Source organism: Arachis duranensis, chromosome 4 (genome assembly GCF_000817695.3).
Source record: "Arachis duranensis cultivar V14167 chromosome 4, aradu.V14167.gnm2.J7QH, whole genome shotgun sequence".
In the NCBI taxonomy this organism is placed as follows: domain Eukaryota; kingdom Viridiplantae; phylum Streptophyta; class Magnoliopsida; order Fabales; family Fabaceae; genus Arachis; species Arachis duranensis.
The window spans coordinates 56,074,591-56,086,264 of NC_029775.3; the positions used below are offsets into that span (position 1 = coordinate 56,074,591).

The 11,674-nt window shown below is 36.9% G+C and overlaps 1 protein-coding gene across 1 annotated transcript; it reads left to right on the top strand.

The window, feature by feature from the left end:
• Positions 1 to 4,218: 4,218 nt before the first annotated feature.
• LOC107484407 (uncharacterized) lies at positions 4,219 to 5,478 on the top strand. Its single transcript, XM_016104993.1, has one exon. The coding sequence runs from the start codon at positions 4,219 to 4,221 to the stop codon at positions 5,476 to 5,478; it is 1,260 nt and encodes a 419-aa protein (XP_015960479.1).
• The last annotated feature ends 6,196 nt before the right edge of the window (positions 5,479 to 11,674 follow it).

Sequence of the window (11,674 nt, forward strand, 5' to 3'; positions counted from 1 at the left end):
AACTTTTCATTTTTATGAATTTTTAAACTTAAAAATTAAATTTTTTATTGAAAATTAAAAAATAAAATAAAGTTTTGCAATATTAGGAAGACAAAAAAAAGATGAAAACTTTTTATTTTTAAATTTTGAAACTAAAAAATAATCTTTTTACCAAAAAGTTGAAAAATAAAGATTTTAAAAAATATCCAGTAAACAAAAATTTTAAAAAGTTTAAATTTTTAAAATTAATTTATTCTGTATTTATGATAAAATAGCATTATTCGGTGTTGAAAAAATAAAAAAATGTTCTTGCAAAAAAAATTAGAATTTGAAAAGACATAATTTTTTATTTTTCTGAATTTTTAAATTTAAAATTTAAATTTTTTATTGAGAATTAAAAAATAAAATAAACTCCAGCAATATTGGGAAGACAAAAAAAGATGAAAACTTTTTATTTTTAAATTTTGAAACTAAAAAAATAATCTTTTTACCAAAAAGTTAAAAAAAAATTTTAAAAAATATCAAATAAACAAAAATTTAAAAAGTTTAAATTTTTAAAATTAATTTATTCTGTATTTATGTAAAAATATCATTATCCGATGATTAAAAAAATAAAAAAATGTTCTTGAAAAAAATTTATGATTTGAAAAGACAAAATTTTTTATTTTTATAAAATTTTAAATTTAAAAATGAAATATTTTATTGAAAATTAAAAAATAAAATAAAGTCCAACAATATTGGGAAGGTCAAAAAAAGATGAAAACTTTTTATTTTTAAATTTTAAAACTAAAAAAATAATCTTTTTACCAAAAAGTTGAAAAATAAAGATTTTAAAAATATCCAATAAACAAAATTTATAAAGTTTAAATTTTTAAAATTAATTTATTCTGTATTTATGAAAAAATATCATTATCCCGTGATTAAAAAAATAAAAAATGTTCTTGAAAAAAATTTAGGATTTGAAAAGAAAAAACTTTTCATTTTTATGAATTTTTAAATTTAAAAATTAAATTTTTTTTGAAAATTAAAAAATATTGTTTTCAATTGAATTATGCACTTTCTTGAGCTCTAAGCAAGCCAATTTGGGTAGATTTTCATGCTTCCTTTGATTGAATCAACTATGTATGAATTCATGCTATTTCATGAGATTTGATGCCATAATGGTTGCATATTAGGATAGAATGAATATCTCATGATTTTGAGCATAGCTTTGATGTGTTTGGTTGATTAATGATAGGTGAAGAAAGCTTGAAGAAAGGTTGAAGCAAGAAGGAATAGCTAGGAGTAAAGAGAGGACAATGGAATAAGTGAAATTGAACCAGGAAGAAAAAAGTTGGACCTAAAGTTAGCCTCAAACTTTTGCACAAACTTTTGGGTGAAAAGTTAGCCTCAAAGTTAGACCCCTAACTTTTGGGCTAACGTTAGAACGTGAAGATCACCCCTGGGCACCAAAAGTTTGCACCAACGTTAGCCCCCTAACTTTTGGGCTAACATTGGCATGAGAAAAGCCTCCCTGGCCACCAAAATTTTGCGTCAACGTTAGCCCCCTAACTTTTGGGCTAACGTTGGCACATGAAAATACAAGGGGAGGAGCAAAAGTTTGCGCCAACGTTAGACCCCTAACTTTTGGGCTAACGTTGGCGTCATAGGTGCACTAGGAAGGGCCAACGTTGGAGCAAAAGTTAGACCCCTAACTTTTGCACCAACGTTGGTATCAGCAAAAGAGGCTAGCTGATATGAAAAGTTGGAGCCTCTAACTTTTGCTCAAACTTTTACTCCAACTTTTGCAAAATTCCAACCCGGTTCAATTGGTTCACTTTGGTTCCTCTCCAAACTCCAAGAGCAATCAACCAAGGCCTCTTTCAACCCAATTCCACCAAGAGCAAAGGCCCAACTCAAGGCTTGAAGATCATTTGAAGAAAGTGTATAAATAGGATAGAATTCAAGTTCTTCAGAGAGCTTTCCTTTTGAATTTTCAGAATAGTTTTCGGAGAGCTTTGGATATTGAGTGATCTTTAATTTCTTAGTTTGGGGGAAGGATAATTCCATTATCTTCCTCTTAGTTTTATTGCTTTCAATTTCAATTACAACTGTCTTGGATCTTGGGTTGGAGAATTGAAGGAATTCTGTTTCAATCTCATCCTTGGATCTCTCTGCTTTATTTACTGCATAATTGAGTTTAAATTTCTGTTAATTGCTCTTCATCTACTTTCTTTGCAAATTTACATTTCCCTTGCAATTGTTCTCGTTGGATCTAGGAAGGCATTGAGATCTAGACTTGGTTTTCTAGTCTCTGGGTCCTGAGATCTAAATTCCCAATTTACATTCTGTTTACTGCTTTCCATGTTCATTTACTTCTCTGCTTCAAAATCTGATTTCATCCACACCCTCTTCTACTTCTCTACTTGATGCAATTTACTTTTCCTTGTTTAAATTCTGCAAATCCAATCCCCAATCCCTTTACATTTCAAGCCATTTACATTTCTTGCACTTTAAGATTCTGCAATTTATATTTCTTGCAATCTAAGTTTCTGCCATTTAATTTCTTGTTATTTAAGATTCAGCACTTTAATTCCTGTTCTCTTTAATTTCAATGCAATTTAAATTCTGCAACTCAATCAATCAAATCTTGATTCGCTTGACTAATTCAACCACTAAACTGAAATTGCTCAATCCTTCAATCCCTGTGGGATCGACCTCACTCCCGTGAGTTTTTATTACTTGATGCGACCCGGTGCACTTGCCGGTTAGATTTTTTGCTTAAACTAACTAAAACTTCAATTTAGCAGTAGATTGAAGTATCATTGGTTTGTGCGTTTCTTATGTTATGCTTGTATGTCAGGTACAAGAAGAAACACACTAAATTTTCATGAACAAGATGAAAGAACTCTCAGAAGGTTAAGAAGAGCTGAAAGAGGGAAAAGTATTGTTGGAGAAGAGGAATCAGACGAAGAATTTCAAGAGATGGAGGAACATTCAACGAATCTACCAAGTGGAGCAGATAACAACAATGACAACCCACCCCAGAGGAGATTTTTGGCCTCCTATACCTTTGCAAATCCTAGACATTGTGGAAGCAGCATTTTGGCTCCAAATGTCAATGCAAACAATTTTGAACTCAAGCCACAACTCATCACTTTGGTTCAGAACAATTGCTCTTTTGGTGGAGGATCACTTGAAGACCCGCACCAACACTTATCCACCTTCTTGAGGATATGCAACATTGTCAAAACTAATGGTGTGCCTCCTGACAGTTACAAACTGATGCTATTCCCATTCTCTCTCAGGGACAAGGCCACTCAATGGTTGGAATCGTTTCCAAGGGACAGCATCAACAACTGGGATGATTTGGTAACCAAGTTCCTTGCCAAGTTTTATCCACCTCAGAGGATTATAAGGTTGAAGGCTGAGGTATAAACATTTACACAAATGGAGGCTGAACCCATCCATGAGGCATGGGAGAGATACAAGGCTCTAATCAGGAAATGTCCTCCTGAAATGTTCACTGAGTGGGATAAGCTGCAGAATTTCTATGAGGGCTTAACATTGAAATCCCAGGAAGCTTTGGATCATTCAGCTGGAGGTTCCTTGCAACTCATGAAAACTGCAGAGGAGGCTCAAGAACTTATTGATATGGTGGCTAACAACCAATATTTCTTTGCTCATCAAATAAGCCGCCAACCATCACAAAGAAGAGGAGTAATGGAGCTAGAAGGAGTGGATTCAATCCTGGCTCAGAACAAATTAATGCAGCAGCAAATTCAACAACAATTTGAGCAAATGACCAAGAGGATTGATAGCCTCCAAGTTGCAGCAGTTAACACTAGCCAACCATCAAACACATGGGGGCAGAATGAAGAAATTCAAGAGGAGCAACAGCAAGAACAAGTCCAGTACATGCATTCAAGTCCAAATGAATTCTATGGTGATACTTACAACCCCTCATGAACGAATCACCCCAACCTCAGATGGGGAGACACTCACAACCAAAACCAACAACCATGGCAGAGGAACTCAAACCAAAACAACCCAAGAAACAACCAAAATTTCAACCAGCAGCAAATTAACCAAAACACTTATAGAAAACCTCAAAACAACTACCCCAATCTCAACCAGTACCAACCCACTAACCAACCTACCAACCAAAATGCTTATCATCCACCATCCACGGTTCACAACCCACCACAAGCACCACCTGAACCCCAAAGACTCACCAACTTGGAGACCTTGATAGACAAAATGATGAAACACCAGGAAATAACAAACAAAAACCATGAAGCATCACTAAAAAGCCTAGAGAGGCAGATTGGGCAACTCTCCAAGCAAATTTCTGTTGAGAGACCTTCAAGCTCACTGCCCAGTGACACGATCCCAAATCCCAAGGAGGAATGCAAGGCAATAGAACTAAGGAGTGGGAGAACATTGATGAGCAACAATGACACTACAAAGAAGCAAACAGGGAGCATCAAAGAACCAACAGAGGATGAGGAGCAAACAAAAGCAGATAAAGCTAAGGAGCAAGTTGTGGTGCCAAACAAAAGCACTGAGAAACTTAAAGAGAAGGACAACCAGCCACATAGCTCAAGGGAAATGACTCAGGGACAACAGCAAATAGGAAAGAGCATCATACCTCCACTGCCATATCCTCAAAGATTCAACAAAGAGGTTAAGGACCAGCATTTCCACAAGTTCCTTGAGACCTTCAAGAAGCTGGAAATCAATATCCCCTTGGCTAAAGCACTTGAGCAAATGCCTCTGTATGCCAAATTTTTAAAGGAGCTTATCAACAAGAAAAGAAGTTGGCTTGAGAGGGAAACCGTATTACTCACCGAGGAATGTAGTGCTATGATTCAACGGGGCATTCCACCAAAACTCAAGGATCCGGGGGGCTTTGTAGTGTCATGCACCATTGGCAAAACAATTCTCAACAAAGCTCTCTGTGACCTTGGTGCCAGCATCAATTTAATGCCTCTTTCAATGATGAGAAAGCTTGATATAGAAGAGCTTAAACCCACCAGGATGTCATTAGTCATGGCTGACAGATCCATCAAGACACCCAATGGAATTGTGGAGAATCTGTTGGTGAAGGTTGGGGAATTTATCTTCCCAGCAGATTTTGTGATTTTGGATACTGAAGAGGAAGGAAGCGACTCAATCATTTTGGGAAGGCCATTTCTACACACAGCAAGAGCCATCATTGATGTAGAAAAAGGAGAAATGATCTTCAGGGTCCATAATGAACAAATGGTCATAAATGTTTTCAAGTCAATGCAACACATCCCTGAGCAAGAGGACTACGTAAAAGTGGATATGATAGAGAGCTTGGTGGAAGAAATGCTGGAAGAAAATTCTCAGGAGCAAGAAGGAAATCAAGGGGCAACAGAAGAACAAGTAGCTAAGACCTTCATTGAGCAAGATGAAAAACAGGACAAGAAGGAAGAAGTACGAAAACAAGAACTGAAACCACTACCCCCCCCCATCTCAAATATGCATTTCTAGGCGCATCAGAAAGTTTCCCAGTGATCATTAATTCATCCCTGACAAAGAAGGAAGAGGGAGAGCTTCTTAATGTACTCAAAGCTCACAAAGATGCTTTAGGATGGACCATTGATGACCTGAAAGGAATCAGCCCTGCAGTATGTATGCATAAAATCCTCTTGGAAGATAATTCCAAACCAGTAGTTCAACCTCAAAGAAGGCTAAATCCCACAATGAAGGAAGTTGTCCAGAAAGAAGTAATGAAGTTGTGGAATGCAGGGATAATATTCCCAATATCTGACAGCTCATGGGTGAGCCCAGTTCAAGTTGTACCAAAGAAAGGAGGAATGACGGTCATCACCAATGAGAAGAATGAGTTGATTCCTACTAGAACAGTGACCGGATGGAGGATGTGCATAGACTATAGAAGATTGAATGATGCCACCAGAAAGGACCATTTCCCTCTTCCATTCATTGATCAGATGTTGGAACGGCTGGCCGGTCATGCCTACTATTGCTTTTTGGATGGATATTCTGGGTATAATCAAATAGTGGTGGACCCCAAGGACCAAGAGAAGACTGCCTTTACATGCCCATTTGGAGTCTTTGCATATCGAAGGATGCCCTTTGGGCTTTGCAACGCCCCTGTCACATTTCAAAGGTGTATGCTATCCATTTTTTCTGATATGGTTGAAAAATTTCTAGAGGTCTTCATGGATGACTTTTCTGTTTTTGGTGATAATTTCAATGCTTGCCTAAACCATTTAACCCTTGTCTTGAAACGATGCCAAGAAACTAATTTAGTTTTAAACTGGGAAAAATGTCATTTCATGGTACCCGAAGGGATTGTCCTTGGCCATAAAGTTTCAAGAAAAGGGATAGAGGTTGATAAGGCAAAGGTTGAGATAATAGAAAAACTCCCTGCACCAATTAATGTGAAATCTGTTAGAAGTTTCTTGGGACATGCCGAATTTTATAGAAGGTTTATCAAGGACTTTTCAAAAATAGCCAAACCTTTAAGTAATCTGTTAATGCTTGATAACCCTTTTGTGTTTGATGAAAACTGCCGGCATGCCTTTGAAACCCTAAAACATAAACTCACGACAGCACCAATCATCACACCTCCAGATTGGAAATTACCTTTTGAACTCATGTGTGATGCAAGTGACCTCGCAATTGGTGCTGTACTTGGGCAAAAGAAAGGAAATCTGCATCATGTTATATATTATGCAAGTAAAGTGTTGAATGATGCCCAAAGAAATTACACCACAACAGAGAAGGAGTTGCTAGATGTAGTTTATGCATTTGATAAGTTTAGATCATACTTGATAGGATCCAAAGTTGTAGTTTATACTGATCATGCTGCACTTAAGTATTTGATGTCAAAACAGGATGCTAAACCGAGACTCATCAGGTGGATATTTCTCTTACAAGAGTTTGACATCGAGATAAGAGATAGGAAGGGCACAGAAAACTGGGTTGCTGATCATCTATCAAGGCTACCACATGAAACAATTCAAAAAGCTTCTCAGCCCGTAAATGAAAGCTTTCCAGATGAACACCTCTTACAGATCCAGCAAGCACCTTGGTTTGCTGACATAGCAAACTACAAAGTTGGAAGGAAGATACCTCAAGAGTTCTCTAAGCAACAAGTGAAGAGGTTAATCAATGAAGCAAGGAAATTTTCATGGGATGAACCCTTCCTGGTCAAGAGATGCTCTGATGGAGTAATCAGAAGGTGCGAGTGAAATAAGGGACATCTTGTGGCATTGTCATGGTTCAGCTTATGGTGGACACTTTGGCCCAGAAAAAACAGCTGCAAAAGTACTGCAAAGTGGCTTCTATTGGCCAACTATCTTCAAAGATGCCAGAGAATATGTCCACCAATGTAATGAATGTCAGAAAACAGGAGGGTTAACAAGAAGAAATGAGATGCCTCAAAACTTCATCTTGGAATTAGAATTGTTCGACCTATGGGGAATTGACTTCATGGGACCCTTTCCCCCTTCCTACTCTTTCAGATACATCTTAGTAGCAGTGGAGTACGTCTCAAAGTGGGTGGAAGCCATAGCCACAACTACCTGTGATGCACAGATCGTCCTCCAATTCCTTAAAAAGCACATTTTTACAAGATATGGAGTGCCCAAGGGGCTTGTTAGTGATGGTGGTGGTCACTTCTGCAACAAACAGATGGAAAAACTCCTCCACAAATATGGAGTAATCTATAAGGTAGCCACACCCTACCACCCTCAGACTAATGGCCAAGCTGAACTGGCAAATAGGGAATTAAAGAAAATCCTAGAGAAAACAGTGGGAATTACAAGAAAAGATTGGGCTAGAAAGCTAGAGGATGCATTGTGGGCATATAGGACAGCTTTTAAAACTCCTATTGGCAAGTCACCCTTTCAGCTTTTGTATGGCAAATCCTGCCACCTCCCTGTAAAGCTTGAACACAGAGCTTTTTGGGCCACTAAACTCCTCAACCTTGATCCCCAAGCTGCAGGAGAGAAAAGGTTGTTACAACTAAATGAGATAGATGAATTCAGGCTAGACGCTTATGAAAGTGCTAAGATATACAAGGAGAGAGCTAAGAGGTGGCATGACAAGAAGATCACAAAGAAGGAATTCAAGCCAGGACAGCAAGTGCTCCTGTACAATTCAAGGCTTAAACTTTTCCCTGGCAAACTAAAGTCTAAGTGGACTGGGCCATACTTGGTGACAAAGGTTTTTCCCTATGAGAGTATTGAACTGCTTGAAGAGGCAACAAAGAATCAATTCACAGTAAATGGTCACAGAGCAAAGTTATACTTGGGAGGACAATGGGACAAGGAAAAAGAGGTCCAGAACCTACAGCCCTCTTGAAAAGAATTGAAAGATGTCAAGCTAGTGACAATAAAAGAGCGCTTGTTGGGAGGCAACCCAACCTGAGGTAGTTTTCTTTTCATAACTTTTTCAATAAAAATGTTGAATAATTGATATGTATTGCAAGGAGCTAAGTTTGGTGTTGCACACCAAAAACAACTTAGGGGAGAATGTAGGATTTTAAGTTTGGTGTTCCACCAGAACCTCATTCAAAAGTACATTCTAACTTCCTACACATTGCTAGCAATCAAACAGATTATTCAACAAATTAACTGCTTTTTAGTCTTAACTTCATAACCTTTAGCAAGGACACAAGATTTTGCCTAAAGTTAACTTGTTGTATCAAGAGAAGTGGCAAGAAATTAAGTTTGGTGTCCCCACACCAAATTAAATCCATAAGCCACACTTAATACTAACTGGTCACCTAAGGGCTTGAGAGGCAAGCAACTTGTGAGAATTGTGCAGGGAATTCATCACCATTTGAGGACACTATGTGGGCACAACAGAAGGGAGGACAAAAGAACTGCAAACCAATAGGTTGTATTCAAACTTAACTCTTGCTGTGGAAAAATGTCTTGACTTGTGTTTTGTTAAAATGTTCATCTAATACAAGTAGAATCACTCTTAAAATAAGTGAGCTAGCTTAAGTATGCGCTTGTGTGTTCACTTCCACTTGACTAAAAGCATGTTCTGTCCCCTGCATCTTTAAATCAATAAAAGAAATGTTTGAAGGTGAAGTGAGATAGTTCTCTGTTAGATAGAAGTATGATTAAAGTAAGTGGTGGTATGTGTGTGTGACTGTATAATATCTCACTTTTAGTGAATAAAAGAACTAGGATGTCTCCTTCTGAATATAAAGTGGTCTACTGTCTATGAATCTCAATTCAATAAAGATCCTTGGTTAGAAAGAAAAACAAAAAGAAAGAAAGAAAAGAGATAGCCAAAAAGTGGCAGAAAAAAAAAAGAAACAAAGCTGGACACCAATAGCTTGAACCTTAAAATATATGCCTGTGGTGTCTTTGTACTAGGATCTGCTTGGATTAGTAAGCTCTTTGGAGTGCTTCAACACTCGGTGACTTGGATTAACTAATCCGGGATCATCAGCTGAAAATCCACTATCAAGAGCAACCTAACTACAAGGCATTTAGTAACCCAAAGAGGTGCTGGGCATCAATGTTTAAAAGGGAATGTGAGCCAAGTGTCTATGGTGAATAATGTGTCAAGTATACAGAAAAGAAAATGAACTTGCTGCACATGACACTCAAATAAAGCTTTTGAAAAAAGTAATAGCCAAGGATAAAGGAATAATGAGAGGTCATAGCAGTATGTTACTTGAGGTTTGAAGGAGACTTTCTAGGCCTAAGAGTCAATAAGAAGTGAGTGTTTGCATATCCACACAAAACCCCATGAACTACCAATAATACTCTACTAGCATGAACATCCTATTCCATTTCATTCTTTCTTCTTAATAATTCATTTCTTGCTTGGGGACAAGCAAGCTTTAAGTTTGGTGTTGTGATGACAAGTCATCTTAGCCTAGTTTCACTAGTCTTTTTCTTTTGTTTTCACTTGAATTATGTACTTTCTTGAGCTCTAAGCAAGCCAATTTGGGTAGATTTTCATGTTTCCTTTGATTTAATCAACCATGTATGAATTCATGCTATTTCATGAGGTTTTATGCTATAATTGTCACATATTGTGAAAGAATGAATATCTCATGATTTTAAGCATAGCTTTGATGTGTTTGGTTGATTAATGATAGGTGAAGAAAGCTTGGAGAAAGGTTGAAGCAAGAAGGAATGGCTAGAGGAAGAGAGGACAAAAAGTTTGAGCAAAAGTTTGCCTCAAACTTTAGCTCAAACTTTTGGAATAAGTGAAAATGAACCAGGAAGCAAAAAGCTGGACCAAAAGTTAGCCTCAAACTTTTGCACAAACTTTTGGGTGAAAAGTTTGCCCCAACGTTAGCCCCTAACTTTTGGGCTAACGTTGGCACATGAAAATACAAGGGGAGGAGCAAAAGTTTGCGCCAACGTTAGACCCCTAACTTTTGGGCTAACGTTGGCGCCATAGGTGCACTAGGAAGGGCCAACGTTGGAGCAAAAGTTAGACCCCTAACTTTTGCTCAAACTTTTACTCCAACTTTTGCAAAATTCCAACCCGGTTAAATTGGTTCACTTTGGTTCCTCTCCAAACTCCAAGAGCAATCAACCAAGGCTTCTTTCAACCCAATTCCACCAAGAGCAAAGGCCCAACTCAAGGCTTGAAGATCATTTGAAGAAAGTGTATAAATAGGATAGAATTCAAGTTCTTCGGAGAGCTTTCCCTTTGAATTTTCAGAATAGTTTTCGGAGAGCTTTGGATATTGAGTGATCTTTAATTTCTTAGTTTGGGGGAAGGAGAATTCCATTATCTTCCTTTTAGTTTTATTGCTTTCAATTTCAATTACAACTATCTTGGATCTTGGGTTGGAGAATTGAAGGAATTCTGTTTCAATCTCACCTTGGATCTTGTTTATTTTCACTGCAATTGAATTTCCATTTCTGTTACTTGCGTCTCATCTAATTTCTTTGCAATTTACAATTCCCTTGCAATTGTTCTTGTTGGATCTAGGAAGGCATTAAGATCTAGACTTGGTTTTCTAGTCTCTGGGTCCTGAGATCTCATTTTACCATTTCAATTCTCTGTTTCTTGCCTTATTTGTTCATTTTACTTGTCTGTTTGAATCTGATTCAACCCCAATTCCCATTTACTCTTCTGTTTGATGCAATTTAATTTCTCTTTGTTTAATCTCTGCAAATCCAAGTCCCAATCCCCTTTACATTTCAAGCCATTTACATTTCTTGCACTTTAAGATTCTGCAATTTATATTTCTTGCAATCTAAGTTTCTGCCATTTAATTTCTTGTTATTTAAGATTCAGCAATTTATTTCCTGTTCTCTTTACTTTCAATGCAATTTAAATTCTGCAAATCACCAATCAATCAACCAAATCTTGATTCGCTTGACTAAATCAACCACTAAACTAAAATTGCTCAATCCTTCAATCCCTGTGGGATCGACCTCACTCCCGTGAGTTTTTATTACTTGATGCGACCCGGTGCACTTGCCGGTTAGATTGGTGTTGTTTTGGGAGAGATTCTTGTCTCCACCAAAATTGACTCATCATTGGATATCTCTGAAAATCTTTATTTTTCAAATTTTTGGTAAAAAGATTATTTTTTAAGTTTCAAGATTTAAAAATAAAAACTTTTCATCTTTCTTTCTTATCTTCTTAATATTTCTGGACTTTATTTTATTTTTCTATTTTAAATAAAAAATTTAATTTTTAAATTTAAAAATTCAAAAAAATAAAAAAT